Source organism: Henckelia pumila, unplaced genomic scaffold (assembly GCF_033568475.1).
Source record: "Henckelia pumila isolate YLH828 unplaced genomic scaffold, ASM3356847v2 CTG_429, whole genome shotgun sequence".
Lineage (NCBI taxonomy): Eukaryota > Viridiplantae > Streptophyta > Magnoliopsida > Lamiales > Gesneriaceae > Henckelia > Henckelia pumila.
The window spans coordinates 2963503-2987315 of NW_027331826.1; the positions used below are offsets into that span (position 1 = coordinate 2963503).

Genomic DNA, 23813 nt, shown 5'->3' on the forward strand with positions numbered 1-23813 from the left:
ATTAAAATAAAACCATAGGGACACTACTAGAAAAAATGCTTTTAATGACACTTAAAAATGTCACCATATACTACCTATCTTTACATTTTGGATATAGTGACATTAAGTTAAATTGACCTCTATAGTGATGTCGTCTAAAGCCTTGTGACATTTTCTAGTGTCACTATAACATAAAAACAATTACACCACTAATGTCATGAATAATTGTTATAATGACAACAAAAATGTCACCATAAGATTTGTAACGACATTTATAAATGTCATCTTTTCATATATGTAGATACATTATAAATTTTATAGTGACATTAATTAATGTCGTCTTTTATATATATATAGATACACTATAAGTTTTGCAGTGACATTTATAAATGTCACATTTTCCTATATATAAATACACTAAGATTTATAATGACATTTATAAATGTCATCTTTTCAAATATATAAATGCATTAAAATTTTTTATGAAATTCATTTATAAATATCATATTTTCATATTTTTAAATACATCACAAATTCATTAATATTTAAAAACAACTCAAAATTCTAAAAACTATAAATTATTGAAATGTATTGAAATACTTTATAGAAAAAATAATTATTAACAACCAAAATTTAGATACATAAAAGTTCATACAAATATTATCGTAATATCTACAAGCTATCTTACAATTCTCATAATATAGCAACAAGTACACTAAAATCAAATGACTTAATAATAACAAGAGAAGCAAAATTGTTCTTCAGAGCATCTTTCACCATCTGGACAAATGCTACGATGAAATTTATTTGGCTACAAGCTTGGATTAATCTTTGTGAACCTTTGATCAAATAGAGCATCGATCCAACCTAAATATAAAATAAACTAAGAATTATATTCTTATTTAAACTGGATAAAATGATTAGATTGTAAAGAATACCACTATTAGATGCACTTATAAAAACCTGACGAATATTGTTAGAAGTGAAGTAAACAACATAAAGTCACTCACAATTCACGTACAATCAATTAACGGAGACATGGAAACCAACTTTGATGCTGCAAGCCAAAGGAATCAGTACAAAAAAATTGTTTTTTAGAAGCTAACCTTGATTTCGTTTGGCGATAGAACCTACAACATAAACCAAAATAATTCATCAATATAGTGTGATAAATGTAACGAAACAAATTAAATCGATGCAAGTCAAAATACATTTTCGAGCAGGCTTTTGTACCTCGGTAAAGCTTGGAAACTTGAATTAAAGGCCGGAAATCGATCTTAAAATCATCACAACTCAAAGCTAAAAGTAAGTGGAAACCGAAATGCAGCTCCTCCGAAAATCCCATCGGAAAGTAACAGGAACAAGCTAGAATAACAAGGGTTGGTTCAAGTATTGAGACTAGAATATAACCTCTACGTAGCTGAAAATGACAGAAACATCGAGAGGCTGCTCCAAATATAATAATAAACATTGAATCTCACGGTTTTGACAGGAAGCTCATTCTCAGCGAATACGAGTCGAAGATTCTGCAAAAAACACATTAGAAACAGAGAATTGGCACATCATTTTTTCACATACTTATTTGAAATGTATCCATTTTCAATCCTTAAGTTAACCAATATATATTTATGCATTTAAGTTGCAAAATCATATCTTAAATTCCCCTAAACTAGCCATCACAAATAATAATAAATGAATAGAAAAAGGAACAGTGCAAAAAAATACAATGAAAAGAAAAAAAAATGATAGAAACACATATAGCATCTTTTTGTATCAACAAAACGCATGCACCAAGTAGTCACATAATTAAACTTCCCTTTTGGCCTTTTGAACTAATATAAAGTCAAGAACTTAATCATATTTTTTTAAAATGAATAGGGTTTTAAAGTGAAAATTCGATAGAAAACAATGCTAACCAATCCTATCGTAATTAGGTACCAACATATACACTATAATGTTCAAGTAGAAGCCTATGTTTTGGACAACTATTACTATTATTTTGCATCTGAAATTTTAAACTTAAGATATTCTAATACCTGCACAATCCACTTAAAAATAGGAAAGTAAATGGTAACTCACCATATGATAAAACATATAATTTATTGAATTTGTGATGTTTTCCTTTGTTTACTAATACCCTACGTACTATGCATTCTCCTCTTTTTAATATTAGCAAATGAAAATAAATTTTGTTGGCCCGTTATGTATTGCACTTATAGATGAACTATTTGATTAATGATGGCAAGAAATTACCCATAATTATTTAAATAATAGCATGTCAGACTATTTGTTTACCACTTCATTCAGTTATTGCTTTTTAACAGTCTAAAGAAAGTGAGAGGTCATAGTTTTACCCAAGTTCAGCCTATTCCATTCTTGTCTCAGATGTTCAATGGTTTGAAATATTAAACAAGAGTATGTACGAAATCTTTGATAAAATATGATGTAGTAGTGGCTGCATCAACAATCATATGCTCATTCCACCACCATTAGACTAGACTGAAACATAAACAGCACGAACTTCAGGAAAAAAACATAAAAAAATTCTAAAAATATGTGGTGGCATATGAAAATAGATCATGTGGAATATCTTATTCCAACTATAAACATAAGAATAGAAGCAAAAGAAATTTGATGAGGATGAAAAATCTTACAGCTAGGTGTGGGACCTCGACCCCCTCCAGATAACAAGGCCAAGCTATCATTCCTCCAGATGATGGAGGCATTTCTGAATTGTTTGGCATCCTGTAATTGGCATAATTTTCCAGTTTCATCCTTGAATAACTTTTAGATAGCCAGGCAAAGAACATATAACAATACAAAATATGATAATTACAAGAAAAAAAATTGAAATAAAGAACAGAGAGATGAAAATATACTGTAAATTCGGTGCAGTAGTTCAACAAGATTCCGAATTTTCTACTAGACTCCCCAGATTCAAATAAATCAAAAGAAATTTGATGAGGATGAAAAATCTTACAGCTTCAGGAAAATTGACAGCAAAATCTATTGCAGCAGCTGCACCAAGGCTAGGTCCAACTAAAGTCATTGGTTCAACAAGCAAAGTTGTGCCTCTTTTGATATTCATGATATTTTAATACCTAAAGTCACATCTTTTCATCAAAAATCCAATAAAGTTACTTGGAAAATACCTGGTAAAGATAGTATCTTTTTGATGCAACGTTACAAGATGGGCAGCATTCTAATACAATTAAGAAATGAAGGTGACAAACAACATATATCATTTAATGGTTAAGTGTGCAACAAAAATGATAATGATTAATAGACATAGAGATTAATCGATTATATAATAAAACCTTAATTATTATTATTACAATTGTAACCAATTTCCAGAACTACATTGAAATCGAATGTAAAAAAAGCAAAAGGAAAACGGGATTCTTATCATCTTCAAGAAGCAGCAAATCCCTTGGAAAAGAATAGAGATAAAGGGAGCTTCATCACCAATAAATTCAAGAAATTTCAACCCAATCCATTACAAAAATCAGTGCCCATTTTGATAAACATAAAGAAATTATACCCAACAAGAAACTAAACAATAAACAGATAATTATTAAGAGAAGCAATCTTTTACACATTTTCCATTTTCGCCATCTTACATGAAACAACAAAAATGAGAAGCACAACCTGCACAAGGAGCCTCTGTATCCTCTGAGCCAAAGTCCTCGCAAATTAAAGTAAGCGTGCTAATTTTTGAGAGGGAAGTAGGAATTTTTTGGTGGGAAAAAGAATTTTTTTAGTAACATTTTCTAAAAATGTCATAATAACATATCTAATTAGTTTTTTATTTTATTAATATTTTGATTTTTAATCAATGTCATGATATGTATATATACGATGACATTTTTAGAAAAATGTCACTAAAAAAGTGTCACGAAAGCCATATTTTCTAGTAGTGCCCTTCTACAAAAAATATTTTTACAGCTTGTATAAATAAATAAATAAAATCAGAGAAGGTTGTGGGTTGCTTTTGTAATTTTGTTAATACAGTGAGCTAATTAGACTTTTCCTTGCCAAAATACCTGGTCCAAATGTCAAATACATAAAAGCAAGTCATTTTATAACCTTTAACATAAGTTAACAGAAAATATCCATAAAGCGATGTTGCATCTTGTGTAAACCGCTTTTAATGGTCATCTTGTCGACCGGTTTGTAAACCGCTCATGAATGTTATAAATAATTACAGCGGTTTATGAACCACTCTATATAATATCATTTATTAGACCTGTTTATAAACCGATTTTAAGTAAACGATCTTGAAACTTACTTTTTTGTAGTGCTTAACATATGTTCTAACCAGATTCCTTCCTATCTAATTTTCCTACTATCATTCATTAATTTAATTTTTTTTATCATATTTCAAATGAAAATTACATTTTACTTAACCATGTATCTTCTTCATGTCTTTTTTACTATTCTTCGATTATATTTTCACGTCTCTTCTCAACTGTTGTTTTATTGCATCATATTTCAAAACTAAGATTCAAAACTAAAGTTACCTACATTCATAGAATTTTATGTTTTCATATTGATGGCGATATTGAATATTGATAGCAATAAAATTATTTTTTACAAAAAAAAAAATGTGTAGTAAACCAATCCGTATATTTAATATGAGTATATATATCATACACTGCATTTAATATAAAAAATAATCATATTAAATTTTATAATTTTATTTATATTAAACACACGCACCACGTGTACCCCGACCGTTAATAATTATAAAAGAATTGAAAAGGGTACATAACACTTTTTTCATATCAATACATGACATGCACAGTAACACATACACAATGGAAGCTAGGAACACTTTCGGAGACTTCACATATGTTGGGATTTATGCCCATAAAAAAATATTTTGTTTTATGTGAGAAATATTTCAATATTATTTTTGCATTCATTTTTTTTTTATGTTTTATAAATATCGAAAATTCCAAGATTATTGTTATGTGAATTTAAATATTTGTATATAAGTGTTATATACATGAGGATAATATTTAAATTATAATAATCTAAATATGTCCGCAATTAGAAATTAAAGTTGGGATCTTTAATTTAAAATTGCTAGTATGGTTCATTATATTCTGAATAAAACAATCTTATCCGGATTGTTGATAATGAGATTATTAGAATGAAAACACTTTATATAATTTGATTATATAGGACTGGAACATGATTAATTTTGAATCTCTATAAATTTCCATATCATGTTGAGAATTCAATATTAATCGATGATGCTCATATATGAGTCAATCTTAATTCTGAGTGATTAATAAACTTCTATTTATGATTTTGTATTTTTTGACATATCAAGTAATGACACAAATTACATGGTGTCAAATTTCTTGATACATTGGAAATACAATAAAATAAATAGCTGGGAATATTAATATGCAAGACGAAATCCATTCCTTCGTAAAAAAGTCAGATAAGTTGTTCTCTTAAGTATTAATTCAGGACTTGAATAATAAGAGATCTCAAATTTATGATTAGATCATAAATATATTATTCATTAGAGAATCTATGGGACTTAAGGAAAAAGATATAATTAAAGAGATTAAATGGAAATTACCTAGCTTTAATTATGAACGATTTATGGAGGATTAATTTATATGTAGTGACTATATCAATGGACTATTCATTTTGTTGAATAATTTTATATCTATTTTTTCAAGAGTGCAATTCCAAGTTTATAGTGGAATAACTTTGGAATTAATAAAATTAATATATAAATTAAAGAGTTTAATTTATTATCAATTTTATTGGAGCTTGAAATTATAGGTCCATAGTTCTCCATACCATCTCCGAATTTAAGAACACTTATGATATAAGTATTAAATTTGTTAACTTGAAATTATTGAATTTTAAGTTATTGCGCACTCTTATTTTGTATGAATAAAATTATAAGAAAAAATGTTTTCTTTGTAATTTTAATTACAAAATTATATTTTATCTCAGTTAATTAATTTTGAATTAATAATGTTTATAATTTTCTCTATTTATTTATTAGATAAATATATATGGGAAATGGATTTTGAACTGAGAAATAGATGAGATTTTTTTTCATCTATTTACATTCATGCGTGTGTATGTATATATATATATATATATATATATATATATATTTATTTATTTATGAATACAAGTAAATGATTATATAAAGATATAATCAAGATTGAGTATAAGATATATAATACCTATCCACTGTGTATCACTTCTATCTCATTTAAATATTTAAACAAAATTGTTTTGTTTAAAAGATAGTCTAGAGATCAGATTGTTGAGAATATATTTCAACCAATTGTGATAATATATATGAAAAGATATGTATTTTCTTTTGAAAAATTTTCGAAAAGAAAATAGTTATATATCTATATATATGTGGTGATACGAGAGGTAACGTGAAGACGTCATACTCCACAGTGCATTTATAATACTAATATATAAAGAAAAGTTGGTGATGCCCACACGTCAGTGTTCGGTTGATCTGGAGAATAGGCTTGGAAGGACTGCGGTATCAACATTCAAGTTTAATAGGCTTGGAAAGACTGCGGAATCAACATTCAAGTTTTATAAATTTCGTTCAATATAGGTATATTTTCTATCCTTAGTTGATTCTATGTTAAATTAATATAGATATTGATCGTTAAACAATTTTAACAAGAAAATTGTTTTTATTCGATTCGATCTATACCAAGCTTTCGCTACGAAATTTTTGAAATTCGGTTTACGAAACCAACAATTGGTATCAGAGCGGTCAATTATCTATACTAATTTAATCACTATCTATATTCATGTGATGAATATGTGTAAGGCTATGTTTTATCGTGTAGTTTCATATTTACGATTGCAGCATGTTGATGTTCATACTTTGTTTCGATCTACTGTACATAGCATGGTATTTTGAAATACTAGTATATAATTAGTTTATTATTGTGTATTTTTTTATGGAGTAATGGTTATTCATAAAAATAAAATCTTACATCCTGTTTGCTCTGTTTTGAGGAATCCGTTTTAGTTATTATCGTATAAACAATGAGACTAGATCGGCTGCACAAATTTTGTTTATATGTGTGAATTAGATTTGCGTATAACAAATCAGTCAAATATGAATATTAAATTTTTAATTGTTAAATTTTAATATTCCGGAATGATTTAGTTTGTTTATATTACTGAATCTGGTTAAATTGATTGAATTTATAAAATAAAAGTTATTTTATAAATTAAGGCTTTGTGCTCTCGGTTTCTTGTTTTATTTCATTTATAAGAAGGTTATAAATGCATTTATCCTTCTGCAGTGTAATGATTCAATTTTTTTTAGTGTATGTTCATATAAGTATGACTTGATGCAAATTTAATGATTTTATATTTGCTATCTATGTTGGTTCTTACATCTGTAAATTTACCATTATTTCTCGGATGTAGCCGGCCCCCTTTTGAATATCCATGATGGTTGTTTTGATCAACATAGGCATGGTGGATTGCCACATTGGATTTGTTTTTCGGTGCTTGTCGTATTCATTCTTATATTTTTTTATATTTGATGTATTCGTATTTTTTTAAAATTAAATTAAAATTGTACGTGCTTAAGAAGTCTATTAAATAATAGTTATTTTATTAAGTGGTTTAAAATGTTTAAATTCACTGCATGTTGTAAAATAAGAGTTATTTTTATAAATAAAATACATTTTTTTTAAAATAGTGAGTGGGAGTGGTTAATATGACAATATTAACTTTTGGTCTCCACCGTTTGAACAACATCGTAAGTTTTTAGTAGTGCCTTGAAATGCTTTGATTATATCCTTCCTACGGAGGGTGTCTACTAGTTACAATAGCAAGGTTGTTTTCCATGAGATAGGATTTTAAAATGTATTTTAGTATTGACCTACCGCAATTATTAAATTAAGTTTTAAAATCTGATATGGTGGGTTACACTCATAAAGAAATAATTAAATTTGTTAATTATTTTCTTGACTAAAATTTGTAGGAAATTAAGAAATGTTAGAAATATGAGATATTTTCGTAGCATTTATTAATTGAGAAAGTCTCATTATAATTAACAATTTTTGACATACCCTACGGCGGCATTTAATTGTGGTGATTATAATTCCTTAGACTACGAGTAAACATGTTTTGTGTATTATCATGTGCTCTTATGCATTAGATTTACTCTTGTCTTTAATTGTTAATGATATTTATGCATTCATATATATTGAAAATATTTCTCATTTTTCCAGCAAGTATGACAAATCCTATCCTTCTTCTTCTTTCATCTGAAATTTTGACTGGTGAAATTTTTGCTAAATGGAAAAGCAACATGAATATCCTCTTGATCAATGAGAATTACCAATTTGTCCTCAAGGAGGATTGTCCTCCAGCACCTCCAGCCAATGCTTCAAGGACTGTCTCACAAGCTTACAACAATTGGATTGTTGCAAACAATAAGGCACGTTGCTATCTGTTAGCAGCAATGAATGAAGTTCTTAGAGCTAAGCATGAAGCTTTAGAGACTGCTAAAGGGATTATGGAATCTCTACAGCAAATGTTTGGACGTCCATCTGAACAAGCACGCCATGAAGCTGTGAAAGCGGTTATGAAATGCAAGATGAAGAATGGTTCTTCAGTCCGTGATCATGTGTTAAAACTGATTAATCATTTCAATGATGCTGAAATCAATGGTGCGAACATTGATGAAAAGACTCAAGTTGGCATGATCTTGGAGACACTTTCTCCTGCTTTTCTCCAATTCAGGACGAACTATGTGATGAATCATAGGGTCTATAACATGACACAACTCCTGAATGAGCTACAAAGTTATGAATCTATGATTGATGACAAAAATGGCAAGGCAAATGTTGTCGAAGCCAATGTGGCCGTAGGAAAGGCTTCTTCTTCTAAGAATACAAAGAAGAAAAATGTCGGAAAGTTCAAGGGCAAGAAAAAGATCCAAAAGAAGAAAGGGAAGGGTGTTGAACTAAACCGAAAGGAAAATGTTTCCATTGCAATGTGGATGGCCATTGGAAAAGGAAATGTAAGAAGTACCTTGATGAGCTGAAACAAAAGAAGAAACAAGGTAAATTAGATTTACTAGTCATGGAAACATGCTTTGTTGAGAATGATTTCTCAAGCTGGATAATTGATTCGGGTGCATCTAACCATGTTTGTGTTTCTTTGCAGATGTTGGAGTCGTCCAAGGATCTTGAGGAGGGAGCTTTCATGATGAGAGTGGGCAGTGGGGAAAGATTGTCAGCGACGACAGTTGGGACAGTGCGACTGTCATTCAAGAATAATAAATTTTTGCTTTTGAACAATGTTTATTTTATTCCTGGTTTCCAACGCAATTTGATTTCAGTTTCCAAGTTGCATGAACAATTTATTTTTGTTTCTTTTGAGATTGATTCTGTTTCAATTAATAAGAATGGTATGAATATTTTTTCTGGTTATGTTGAGAATGGTTTATTTTTCATTAAGCCAACTTCACATAATTTACTTTAAACTGAAATGTTCAAATTCGCTGAACCAACCCCTAAAAGAAGAAAGATTTCTGATGAAAATAATGACACATTTTTGTGGCATTTAAGCCTTGGTCATATTCACGTAGAGAGGATAGAAAAACTAGTAAAGGATGGTCCTTTGAAGGAGCTAAAAGTTGGCTCTCTACCAGTCTGTGAATCCTGTCCTGAAAGAAAGATGACCAAAAGACAATTTTTGGCAAAAGGTGAAAGAGCTAAAGCACCTCTAGAAATTATACATTCTAATGTATGTGGACCTTTGAATGTCAAAGCAAGAGAAGGCTACGAATATTTCATCACTTTCATTGATGATTATTCTAGATATGGATATGCATTTCTAATGCAAAGAAAGTCTGAATCTTTTGAAAAGTTCAAACAATTCCGCGCTGAAGTAGAAAATCAACTAAGCAAATCAATCAAAATTCTTCGATCAGATCGATGAGGAGAGTATATGGATTATGAATTCAAAGACCACTTGATTGAAAATGGAATACTATCACAACTCACGACACCTGGGACACCACAACAAAATGGTATGGCCGAAAGAAAAAATCGAAAATTGCTTGACATGATGAGATCAATGTTGAGTTATTCTTCTTTGCCTAACTCATTTTGGGGTTATGCACTGTAAATAGCTGTATACATTTTGAATATTGTTCCATCTAAGTCAATTCCTAAAGCTCCTCTAGAGTTGTGGAATGGTCACAAACCTAGTTTGAGACACATCCTGATAAGTGCATTTTATGCACTTAATTTATATATGATTTGAATTGACTTTTGTAATGTATCGAGTGAGTATTATGAATATTTGTTGTTGTTTTTGTGAGTTGCAAAATTTGGCGTGAAAGTAGCAAGAAGAAGCGGAATGATGAATTATGGAGCAGCGACTTCAGAAAATTACTGGGAATTATTGACACATCAAAATACAATCTCCACCATTTATATTCAGGTTTAGGATGTTTTCAAGTTTCTGTCCAAATTTCAGCTCCATCCGACGGTTAGTTTGGGAGTTATGATTTTTTGAAAATTATCGCGCGTTACAGAATTCCTCATGCGAGAGGCAGGTGCGCTCGCGCCGCTTTAAGGCGCACCCGCGCCGTCCCTAGACGTGAAAAGAAGTGTAAATTCGAGGCTCAAGCACGCCCTCGCCACTCTATTGCGCCCGTGCCGTTCTGTGTGAGAAATTGACAGATTTTTGCAACTTTAAAACTCTCGATTTGTTGGGCTTTTTTTGACGGGCTTCGAGCACCTATAAAAGGGACTTCAAGGACACAATCAAGGGGAGAGCCGCCGCACAACAACACATACAAATTTGGGAGATTTGAGAAGAGAAGAAGAGGCACCCAAACAAGAGAACCACACAACTACGCATTCTAGTAGGCTTGGGACACGGATTTGAGACGTGGGAGCGAACGACAAGGGATAATCGAATCACACAACAGAGGAAATTCATCTGGGGATGGAGAATCAACTCTACTCTGTGATTTTTATTATTTGCCTTGATTTATGATGAGATTTTTGGATATGTCTATGTGTTTGATTATTTCATTATAAACTTATTAGTTGTTTCTAGATATTGACGGATCTTGATTGGAGTTTCATGTTTTGACTATTATTTTGCCTACTATTATTTGTTCTTAACAATTTATTTGTGTATTCTTGATTTGATTGTCTTTCAATTACTTGATCACTAATTGAATTGTTATATTTATTTGAAATCTGGCGCTCGGGAGAGGAGATTTTGAATAGGATCATAGGAAAACACAACCTAGGATTTTTGTAGAGATCGGGAGACTTACAAGTTCCTTTGAGGTCATTGAAAGAGAACCATAGAACTTGATTAAATTGTTTTGTTGTTTGATTTTTGATAGGGATATCGAAATTAGCATTAGAATAATAACATTTACTCGGCACTCGGGAGATGCAGTAAATAACAATTAAGGGTTCTTGGCCTATAAATTGGAATAGATGATATAATCAATTGATATGATTTGCATGAATAAAAATCGAGTGATATCTTGTATCTAGAACCCGTCTCATATCGTGTACCCAAAGCCATCCTTAAAATTATGGATTTATTTTATTTTATTTTATTTTATTGAATTTTAAACTTTGATTTTCTGAACAAAGTTGAGATTATTTTAATTACAGTATTTAGTGTGAATATAAATTTTCAATCCTCGTGGGAACGATACTCTACTCATCGTATATTAAAACTTGACACCGTGCACTTGCGGGCACAAAAATATCGCAACAAGTTTTTGGCGCCGTTGCCGGGGACTGATTCAATTTATTGCGCACTAATATTGTTACCAAGTGATCTTGATTTTCATTTAGAATTTTTATTTTTATTGTCTATTTATTATTATCATTATTTTTGGATTAATTTATTTTGTTTTGTCTATGTCTGCAGTTTATTCACAGATCTTAAAGTTTTGAAAGTGCAGATGCAGTCGGGCTGAGGACTATAAACTAAGCGCTGCTTGGGAGGCAACCCAAGAGTTTTTAGTATTATTTATTTATTATGTTTATTTGATTTTTATGTATTTACTTCTTAAATTTTTGTCCCTTGTCATTTTTTTTAGGTTGTGTAGATATGAAGTTTGGTGGTGTTACCCCTACTATATCCCCAATGCGCTACAAATTGCGATGAAAAAAAATGACGACTACTGATGGTCGTTTTCACAGGTACGTGTATTTCTCTGCTATTTAATTTGTTTATTTTACATTGAGGACAATGCACATTTTAAGTTTGGGGGGATGTGTGAAGTTTGAAGATTATGAAATTTTTTTTATGAGTTAGTGTGATTTAAATGCATGATGTGTAATTGTTTTGGACTATGATGAAAATAATTTTTGGTGTTAAAAATGTTAATGTTAGCTATATTTAATCTTGAGTTCTCACCCATATGCACTATGCCTTGATTGTCTAGACTCTAGTGATTAGAGAAGCTTTGTGATATTGTAAGTGAATTGGATGATTTGATTCTTAACTTTGGTGATTTATGCTTGAAACTGAGGTAGACTTCTACGAGCTTAGAAATGATTTAGGCATTCAAATATAAAAAAATTAATAATAACTCCATCCGGGTCATTGATAAGGAATTAAAATCCTAATTCCCTTGTCCTTGGCTAAGTATGCGGAATAAATGGGGTTGCAAAAGTGAAAAAAAATTAATTTTTGTTAAAACAAACTCCATCCGGGCCTGGAAAGGGATTGAAATTCTAATCACCAATCCATGGCTAAGTTTGCGGAAAAAATGGGGTTGATGCTCCATCCGGGCTATAGACGAGAGGATTGAAATCCGAATCCTATCTTTAGTTATAGCTAAGTTTGCGGGTAATTTATGGGGATAAAATAAAATTGGGTACAAAATCCAGCGATGTTATGAAAAATCTTTGATATAACTTGAAAAGTCCTTTTTATCCTAGTGAGTAGAAGTTGAACATGGTGGAGAGTGTTTTGAAACTAGAGAGCGGAGTTGATGATTCTATGAAACAAACTTGTTGCACTAGTGTATCGAAAGCAAGGAGGATAGACAAGATTGGTGAATCACACACACACGAGAACTCTTGAAAAAATTAGCGCACATGTGTATTTAATCTTGGAATGTAAAAATTCGGAGGCCAACTATATTACTCATTATTGTTTTGCTCGGGACTAGCAAAAATCTATGTTTTAGGGAATTTGATAAGTGCATTTTATGCACTTAATTTATATATGAATTGAATTGACTTTTGTGATGTATCGAGTGGGTATTATGAATATTTGTTGTTGTTTTTGTGAGTTGCAAGAATTGGCGCGAAAGTAGCAAGAAGAAGCAGAATGATGAATTATGGAGCAGCAAATTCAGAAAATTACTGGGAATTATTGAAGAATCAAAATCCAATCTTCACTGTTCATATTCTAGTTTAGGATGTTTTGAAGTTTATGTCCAAATTTCAGCTCCATCCGACGGTTATCTTGGGAGATATGATTTTTTGAAAATTGTCGCGCGTTGCAGAATTCCTCATGCGAGAGAAAGGCGCGCCCGCCCCGCTTTAAGGCGCGCCCGCGCCTTCCCTGGACGTGAAAAGAAGTGTAAATTCGAGGCTCAGGCGCTCCCTCGCCACTCTATTGCGCGCCCGCGCCGCTCTGTGCAAGAAATTGGCAGATTTTTGTAACTTTATAAATCTCGATTTGTCGGGATTTCTTTGACGGGCTTCGAGCACATATAAAAGGGACTTCAAGGACACAATCAAGGGGAGAGCCGCCGCACAATAACACACACAAATTTGAGAGATTTGAGAAGAGAAAAGAGGCACCCAAACAAGAGAACCACACAACAACGCATTCTAGTAGGTTTGGGACACGGATTTGAGACGTGGGAGCGAACGACAAGGGATAATCGAATCAGACGACAGAGGAAATTCATCTGGGGACGGAGAATCAACTCTACTATGTGATTTTTATTATTTGCCTTGATTTATGATGAGATTTTTGGATATGTCTATGTGTTTGATTATTTCATTATAAACTTATTAGTTGTTTCTAGATATTGACGGATCTTGATTGGAGTTTCATGTTTTGACTATTATTTTGCCTACTATTATTTGTTCTTAACAATTTATTTGTGTATTCTTGATTTGATTGTCTTTCAATTACTTGATCACTAATTGAATTGTTATATTTATTTGAAATATGGCGCTCGGGAGAGGAGATTTTGAATAGGATCATATGAAAACACAACCTAGGATTTTTGTAGAGGTCGGGAGACTTACAAGTTCCTTTGAGGTCATTGAAAGAGAACCATAGAACTTGATTAAATTGTTTTTTGTTTGATTTTTGATAGGGATATCGAAATTAGCATTAGAATTATAACATTTACTCGGCACTCGGGAGATGCAGTAAATAACAATTAAGGGTTCTTGGCCTATAAATTGAAATAGATGATATAATCAATTGATATGATTTGCTTGAATGAAAATCGAGTGATATCTTGTTTCTAGAACCCGTCTCATATCGTGTACCCAAAGCCATCCTTAAAATTATGGATTTATTTTATTTTATTTTATTTTATTGAATTTTAAACTTAGATTTTTTGAACAAAGTTGAGATTATTTTAATTACAGTATTTAGTGTGAATATAAATTTTCAATCCTCGTGGGAATGATACTCTACTCATCGTATATTAAAACTTGACACCGTGCACTTGCGGGCACAAAAATATCGCAACAAGTTTTTGGCGCCATTGCCGGGGATTGATTCAATTTATTGCCCACTAATATTGTTACCAAGTGATCTTGATTTTTATTTAGAATTTTTATTTTTATTGTCTATTTATTATTATCCTTATTTTTGGATTAATTTATTTTGTTTTGTCTATGTCTGCAGTTTATTCACAGATCTCAAAGTTTTGAAAGTGCAGATGCAGTCGGGCTGAGGACTATAAACTAAGCGCTTCTTGGGAGAAAACCCAAGAGTTTTTAGTATTATTTATTTATTATGTTTATTTGATTTTTATGTATTTAATTCTTAAATTTTTGTCCCTCGTCATTTTTTTTAGGTTGTGTAGAGATGAAGTTTGGTGGTGTTACCCCTACTATATCCCCAATGCACTACAAATTACGATGAAAAAAATGACGACTACTGATGGTCGTTGTCACAGGTACGTGTATTTCTCTGCTATTTAATTTGTTTATTTTACATTGAGGACAATGCACGTTTTAAGTTTGGGGGGATGTGTGAAGTTTGAAAATTATGAAATTTTTTTTATGAGTTAGTGTGATTTAAATGCATGATGTGTAATTGTTTTGGCTTATGATGAAAATAATTTTTGGTGTTAAAAATGTTAATGTTAGCTATATTTAATCTTGAGTTCTCACCTATATCCATTATGCCTTGATTGTCTAAACTCTAGTGATTAGAGAGGCTTTGTGATATTGTAAGTGAATTGGATGATTTGATTCTTAACTTTGGTGATTTATGCTTGAAACTGAGGTAGACTTCTACGAGCTTAGAAATGATTTAGGCATTAAAATATAAAAAAATTAATAATAACTCCATCCGGGTCATTGATAAGGAATTGAAATCCTAATTCCCTTGTCCTTGGCTAAGTATGTGGAATAAATGGGGTTGCAAAAGTGAAAAAAAATTAATTTTTGTTAAAACAAACTCCATCCGGGCCTGGAAAGAGATTGAAATTCTAATCACCAATCCATGGATAAGTTTGCGGACAAAATGGGGTTGATGCTCCATCCGGGCTATAGACGAGAGGATTGATATCTGAATCCTATCTTTAGTTATAGCTAAGTTTGCGGATAATTTATGGGGCTAAAATAAAATTGGGTGCAAAATCCAGCGATGTTATGAAAAATCTTTGATATAACTTGAAAAGTCTTTTTTATCCTACTGAGTAGAAATTGAACATGGTGGAGAGTATTTTGAAACTAGAGAGCGGAGTTGATGATTCTATGAAACAAACTTGTTGCACTAGTGTATCGAAAGCGAGGAGGATAGACAAGATTGGTGAATCACACACACACGAGAACTCTTGAAAAAATTAGCGGACATGTGTATTTAATCTTGGAATGCAAAAATTCGGAGGCCAACTATATTACTCATTATTGTTTTGCTCGGGACTAGCAAAAGTCTAAGTTTTGGGGAATTTGATAATTGCATTTTATGCACTTAATTTATATATGATTTGAATTGAATTTTGTGATGTATCGAGTGTTTATTATGAATATTTGTTGTTGTTTTTGTGAGTTGCAAGAATTGGCGCGAAAGTAGAAAGAAGAAGCGGAATGATGAATTATGGAGCAGCAACTTCAAAAAATTACTGGGGATTATTTAAGTATCAAAATCCAATCTTCACCGTTCATATTGAAGATTAGAATGTTTTGAAGTTCCTGTCCAAATTTCAGCTCCATCCGACGGTTAGTTTGGGAGATATGATTTTTTAAAAATTATCGCGCGTTGCAGAATTCCTCATGCGAGAGGAAGGCGCGCCCGCCCCGCTTGAAGGCGAGCCCGCGCCGTCCCTGGACGTGAAAAGAAGTGTAAATTTAAGGCTCAGGCACGCCCTCGCCACTCTATTGCGCGCCCGCGCTGCTCTTTGCGAGAAATTGGCAGATTTTTGCAACTTTAAAACTCTCGATTTGTCGGGATTTCTTTGACGGGCTTCAAGCACATATAAAAGGGACTCAAGGACACAATCAAGGGGAGAGCCGCCGCACAACAACACACACAAATTTGAGAGATTTGAGAAGAGAAGAAGAGGCACCCAAACAAGAGAACCACACAACTACGCATTCTAGTAGGCTTGTGACACGGATTTGAGACGTGGGAGCGAACGACAAGGGATAATCGAATTACACGACAGAGGGAATTCATCTGGGGACGGAGAATCAACTCTACTCTGTGATTTTTTTTATTTGCCTTGATTTATGATGAGATTTTTGGATATGTCTATGTGTTTGATTATTTCATTATAAACTTATTAGTTGTTTCTAGATATTGACGGATCTTGATTGGAGTTTCATGTTTTGACTATTATTTTGCCTACTATTATTTGTTCTTAACAATTTATTTGTGTATTCTTGATTTGATTGTCTTTCAATTACTTGATCACTAATTGAATTGTTATATTTATTTGAAATCTGGCGCTCGGAAGAGGAGATTTTGAATAGGATCATATGAAAACACAACCTAGGATTTTTGTAGAGATCGGGAGACTTACAAGTTCCTTTGAGGTCATTGAAAGAGAACCATAGAACTTGATTAAATTGTTTTGTTGTTTGATTTTTGATAGGGATATCGAAATTAGCATTAGAATAATAACATTTACTCGGCACTCGGGAGATGCAGTAAATAACAATTAAGGGTTCTTGGCCTATAAATTGGAATAGATGATATAATCAATTGATATGATTTGCATGAATAAAAATCGAGTGATATCATGTATCTATAACCCGTCTCATATCGTGTACCCAAAGCCATCCTTAAAATTATGGATTTATTTTATTTTATTGAATTTTAAACTTTGATTTTCTGAACAAAGTTGAGATTATTTTAATTACAGTACTTATTGTAAATATAAATTTTCAATCATCGTGGGAACGATACTCTTCTCATCGTATATTAAAACTTGACACCGTGCACTTGCGGGCACAAAAATATCGCAACACATCCGCATATGGGGGTGTCCGGCACATGTGCTGAAAGGAAAGACTGGAAAATTGGATCCTCGTTCAGAAGTGTGTATTTTTGTGGGCTATCCCAAGGGAACAAGAGGAGGTCTATTTTATAGTGCTGTCAAAAATAAAGTATTTGTATCTACAAATGCTACATTTTTTTAGCATAACTATATAAAAGACTTCAAACCCAGAAGTAAAGTAGTTCTGGAAGAGTTGCTGGCTGATGAGATTAGCCCCATTCAAACAAGAGTTGTTGAACAAGAAAGAGTGGAGAACAATACTCAAGATCCAACACCACCACCTCCACCACGACGTAGTGAAAAGGAAATAAGATTGCCTATTCGCTATCGTGAAGAAGGAGAAGCACAAGTTGCAGTCACTGATGGAGGTGATGATGATCCATTGACATATAAGATGGCAATGATTGATGTTGATCAAGAAAAATGGCAAGAAGCCATGAAACTCGAAATGGAGTCTATGTGCTCGAATTCAGTCTGGACACTTGTAGATCAACCTGAAGGTGTTAAGCCGATTGGTTGAAAATGGATCTACAAGAAAAAGAGAGGACCCGATGGGAAAGTTGAAACTTTCAAAGCTAGGTTAGTGGCATAAACAAATAAACAATATACAACCATAAACAATATACAATTCCAAGGCAAGGAATCTGTAAATACCCAAATATTATACAACCATATCGAACAGCTGTATTAATCCAAATAACAACAGAATAAAACCTAGGCGAAGCTCCAGCTGACCAACCACTGTCTAGCCCCTCTTGGATCCACCCGCCTCGTCCAATCGAAAACCTGCCCCATGTAATAGGGTGTCCAGAAATACAGAGTACGACACGTGAGCATAAAACGCTCAGTATGAGAGTATGAGTATACATGCATGCAAAAAGAACTCCCTATAAACTCAAGGTCAAGGATCAGATAACAGAGACAGACCGGGCCCTGGTATGTAGCACGCTGTGCCGTCGCTTCAGGAGGTGGCTCCCATACCATAATACCAGTGGATTTTCCGAACCCAAAGCCATGGAAGTCTATCCACTAACAGGATAGGGTACAACCCTACTAATAGACATCTCGAAGGAGAGAGCTCAGTATGCAAATGAATGTAGCATAAATCAATGACATATAAACCATGCAGTCACATAATACATGCATACTCAGTCAGGATATCTCGAACAGTACTTTCGTACCTCAAATCAGTGCAAGCTCTACCAACTCTAGGTCCACGCCTATAGTCTGCTCTACACTGCCAAATGATACTACTATCATTATAGTGCTCTAAAAGCCTTAACTAAGCTATTGCATACTCCTAAATATTTATAGGAAGCAAAAGCTATACCTTCGTCCGTCGTTAGCCCTTTGATGTCGATGCCTCCAGAACTTGGGCATAACTCCGCTACGACTATCGAGCGCCTTGCCAACCCCTGGGTCATGCCTATGAAGACTAGAACAACTCAAATATGCCTGGAATAGAGAGGGATTCTCGAAATTGGCAAATGAAAGTGAAGCCTCGGCCTTCTATTTATAGACATCGATCGGAACCTCCGATCCTCGATCGGAACCTCCGATCCTCGATCGGAACGTCTGATCCTGCCATTGGAGCTTCCGAACATCATTATCTGCCACGTGTCAAAATATCACTGGTTGACTTCGGATAGGGGTGATCGGAGCTTCCGATCCTGATCGAAGCTTTCGATTCTGCCACACGTCATGCCTGACGTAATACCATTGGAGCTTCCGATCCTGCATCGGAGCTTTCGATCCTGTTCGGAGCTTCCAAACTCACCTTCGGAGCTTCCGAACCCTTCCCAAGTAATTAGCATTGATTAATCCCTTAATCACTGATTTTGGTTACGGGTTACTACATTCTCCCCCACTTAAGATATTTCGTCCTCGAAATCAGATCTTAAGTACCGAATGTAATACAGAAATCAGAAACATTCTTTATTCAAATCAAACGTTTACAGAGTTTGCAACTGAATACAACTTAAGAATGAAATCAAAACAACTCAGGATGGTCTTCACGCATCCTGTCTTCAAGCTCCCAAGTAGCTTCTTCAGTGCCTCGGCGCTGCCACTGGACTAAAACCAAAGGAATGACTTTGTTCAGCAAAACCTTATCCTTATGATCCAGGATACGAATAGGTTTCTCAACATAGGTCAAATCCTTGCTCACCTGAACCTCAGACCGCTGCAAAATATGAGACTCATCCGCCACATACCGCCGCAACAGAGATACGTGGAACACGTCGTGAATACTGGAAAGATGCGGTGGAAAAGCTAGTCGATAAGCCAAATCGCCAATGCTCTCCAAGATCTCAAACGGACCGATAAACCTGGGAGACAACTTGCCCTTAAGGCCAAATCTGAGAATTTTGCGAAAAGGTGAAACTTTCAGAAACACTTTCTCCCCGACATCGAACTGCAAAGGCCTATGCTTGGTATTAGCATAGCTGGCCTAACCATCCTGTGCAGTCTTAATCCTTTTCTTGATCTGATCAACAATGTCTACCGCCTGCTGGATAAACTCGGTCCCTCAGCCTGTCTCTCCCCCACTTCTTCCCAGAAGAGTGGAGTACGACAACGTTGCCCGTACAACGCCTCAAAAGGTGTCATCCCAATACTAGTATGATAGCTGTTGTTGTACGCGAACTCGATCAATGGCAAATGATCCTGCCAGGGTGAACCAAAATCCATGACGCACGCTCTAAGCATATCCTCCAAAGTACGGATAGTGCGCTCTGACTGACCATCAGTCTCTAGATGATAGGCAGTACTCAAACTGAGTGTAAGACCCGAAAATATTAAATTATTAATTATGGGATTTGAGAATTAAATTTCATATTATGGGTTAATATTGATTTGAGAAGGTAAAGAAATGATAGATTTAATTTCTGAGCCAAAAATATTTAATTTGAGAATTTACGGATTTTGAGAATTAAATTCTGAGAATTCTTAAATTAAAAGAATAAATATTCGATTTGAACATTTATGGAATTTAAGATTAAATTCCATGTTTCGAGAATTAAAGAAGATTAATTTTGAAGATGAAACCCGACCAGGGGTTGATTTGAAAATATCGAAGATTCGAGGGCTAAAGTGCAAAAGGCCGGGATTATTGATTTAATCCAAATTTATTTAATTTTAATCCGAGTATATTTAATTTGGGAATATTTAGAGTTTCGATTTTAATTCTAATATTCTTAAATTATTTTGGATTAAAATTGAATTAAAAAGAAGGCCGAGGACTGAATTTCAATTACTGAAGACTTGAGGGACTAAATTGCAATTAAGCTACACATATCTTATTTTTAATCAGATTATCAGCATGTACACGTGCTTAGGTTGTATACAATTCAGAATTCAGAAAGTGAACAGAGGAGTTCGAACCTCTTCCATTTCCTTTGTTTTTTTATTTTCAAACGTCGATAACTTTTGTTCCGCTCGTCCGATTTCAATTCCGGAAGATGTTATGGAATCCTTGCGATGAGGCCTTCGATTTGATGTAAGTATTTAATCCTTTCGGCATGTTTTGAAGATCGATATATGGCAGAGATCAGATTATGCATTTATGTTGTGTTCTTGAGTTCATATGCCGTTCGATATCGAAGTTGGATTGAAGAATGATGATCGTTTGTAATTGCTATGATATGACAGCATATATTTCGAAATCTATAGCTGCTTAGATGATGGTTTATGATGATATATTGCTGGTGTATGATGAATATGATGTTAGTGGAATTCGATATCGTTTCGGTTATCGATTGTATACCGTTATGCCGTTGGTTTAAGACTTTGATCATGTTTGAGTTTATAATGCTTGAGATGAGTTAGATATGAGTTGGTTGCTGATATATGCATCATGTTTACACTTCATATCAGATTATACTTGCATGTTTCGAGTTCGAGAAGCTACAATTCGAATCGGTCAAGAATTGAGCAAAGTTTGTAACTCGTTTTGCCTTGAAGTTTGAGTTATGATTGAGCTGATTTTTATGTGAGTTGTAGCTGATATAAATAGCTTGATATGATATGTTTCAGATTGTAAATAAGAGATTCGGACTCAAGATTTTAGCATTTGAGAAACGTGATCGAATAGCTCAAGGTTGAAGTTATGCTATCTTGAAGATTGGATGATGAACTTGAGCAAGTTTGATGGCTATTATTTGATGAAGGTTGTACAGATTTGAAGCAACTACGACTCAATGAAACGAAAGGTATAATGACGACATCGCGAGTCAGGGACTGTGAAATGCAAGAACGACTATTCTTGAGTTATCCCGAACAAACCACATACTTGTTTAAGTATTTGTTCTTGAGGTAGAACTTATGTTATTGTCGATCCATCACAGGTAGTGGATCTTTATTGCTTTTGATATGACTATATATTGAATTGATTCTATTCCAAGGTTGCAGTTAACCTTATTTTCTAGCCCGAAATGGCTACGATAGATGGATATCCATGTCAAGATCGGTTACGAATCTTGATGGCAAGGAAGTGATAAGAATCCATTCTTGAGTTAGCGCGCTATATAAATTGAGTTTTGATTTGAAGTTTGAGTCGATATATGCGTTATATTTACTCTATTCTTGAGTTGATATGTTTAGAGTTGATATGAATTTATTTAACGCATTTATATGTCGATTATACTGAGAATGATTTCTCACCGGAGTTTATCCGGCTGTTGCTTTGTTTTGTATATGTGCATTGCAACAGGAGGGGCAGGAGCTTTGTTGAGATGATTTTGATAGCTCGGGAGAGAGATGTAGCAAGTGTGGACTCGGGTTTTAAGTTGAAGAATGTTAGAAAATAGCATTGAACTTGATATTGAAATCTTGTTTAGAAGCTCACTATTGAGAGTTAGTGTAGCTTGTTGATTTATGTCTTTTATGCTATTCATTGGATGTATTAAATTGTATGAGATGATCATAGGAACTTGGTATATGAATGTATGCATGTTTTCAGATTTTATAACATCCTTAGAATTTATTTGGATGATGATTTATACCTTGTACTATCGTTTTGACAGCAAAAGAGCAGCAGCATAATTTGAGCAAAAGATGGCTCGCTCGATCGGGTAAAAGTTACCGATCGAGCGAGGCCTGTTATTCTTGGGCAGAAAACTTGATTTTTCTTGCTCGCTCGATCGGTAGGATTTGACCGATCGAGCGAGACCAAAAATGTGCAGACCCGAGACTTTTGTATTTTGCTCGCTCGATCGGCTGACTTTGCCCGATCAAGCGAGGCTCTGAGAATTTTTTTTAAAAAAAATTTCTGCTCTTGATTTATTATTCTTTAATTGTTTGATTAATTGTTTAATTAATCATTAGCTTTCCTAAAAATGAGATTAACAACCCGAGGTCCCCACAATAGGTGGTATCAAAGCGTAGGTTCTGGACTGAGATAGAAGCTGAGCAAGGTAGAGTGAGTCACATGCATTTATAGTATTGCATGATTATGCAGTATTTGATTCGATGATTTAATAAATCGCATGTATTCTGGATCTACCTTTGAAATTGAATTGATTAATTTACTGATTTGTAAATTTTCAAATTCTTATCGATGTTATTATAAGAATTTCCCCGGGTGATGTAAGCACCCAGAATCGAAGAGAATATTGTTCTTTCGGTGATGTAAGCACCCCAGACTGACAGGGTGGTATGGCCAGACTGAACAGAATGGTATGGTCAGATTGAACAGAACTGTATTATTGCTCAGCTGAATGAAGTATCTCTAATTGAACAGAACAGAATATCAGCGAATGAATAGATGTATTGCAGGTAGAAGTTGTTCTGAAGAACTGATGTTCAGATATTTGAAAGATACCGATGAATGATGTATTAGATTGACTGTCTACCAACTTCGAAACCTAGCAATCAGCTGATGAATTTTGATGAAGAAATGATGAAAGAATAGAGGTATATTAATTTGTTGGTAAGTGCTTAGAACATGATTTTTGTTTATAGTTCTTTGCCACAACAGATAGAAATGATGAAAAAGAAAAATATACCATCTCGAAGTTGAATATTTTGAATATTGAAGAATGTTTTATTAGATTTTCAAGCCTATTATAATTCTTTGAATTGTAAATGATCAGAAGCTCAAGAT

The 23813-nt window shown here is 33.4% G+C and overlaps 1 protein-coding gene and 1 long non-coding RNA gene across 4 annotated transcripts; one reads left to right on the forward strand and one right to left on the reverse strand.

Annotated features, from left to right (window-relative positions):
- Positions 1-632: 632 nt before the first annotated feature.
- On the reverse strand, positions 633-3656 carry LOC140871165 (uncharacterized). Of its 3 annotated transcripts, XR_012147633.1 has the most exons (6): positions 3628-3656; positions 2960-3080; positions 2634-2724; positions 1213-1505; positions 1086-1109; positions 633-846 (listed from the first exon to the last, which is right to left on the reverse strand). It is a non-coding gene; the product is annotated as an uncharacterized lncRNA (long non-coding RNA). The 3 variants fall into 3 exon arrangements; XR_012147632.1 differs by having other exon boundaries at positions 2960-3644; XR_012147634.1 differs by having other exon boundaries at positions 990-1505; positions 2960-3644.
- Positions 3657-8245: 4589 nt separating this feature from the next.
- LOC140871182 (uncharacterized) lies at positions 8246-18233 on the forward strand. Its single transcript, XM_073273611.1, has 4 exons — positions 8246-9034; positions 9181-9424; positions 9605-9762; positions 17856-18233. The coding sequence occupies exons 1-4, from the start codon at positions 8246-8248 to the stop codon at positions 18231-18233; spliced, it is 1569 nt and encodes a 522-aa protein (XP_073129712.1).
- Positions 18234-23813: the final 5580 nt, after the last annotated feature.

Excerpts from the sequence above, each read along its gene's own strand:
- LOC140871182 (XM_073273611.1), top strand. The coding sequence starts at position 8,246 with ATGACAAATCCTATCCTTCTTCTTCTTTCATCTGAAATTTTGACTGGT. Across the intron at positions 9,035-9,180 it reads TGGCCATTGGAAAAGGAAAT|ATGTTGGAGTCGTCCAAGGA; the intron begins GTAAGAAGTACC and ends GTTTCTTTGCAG. Across the intron at positions 9,763-17,855 it reads TAGAAATTATACATTCTAAT|CATAACTATATAAAAGACTT; the intron begins GTATGTGGACCT and ends ACATTTTTTTAG.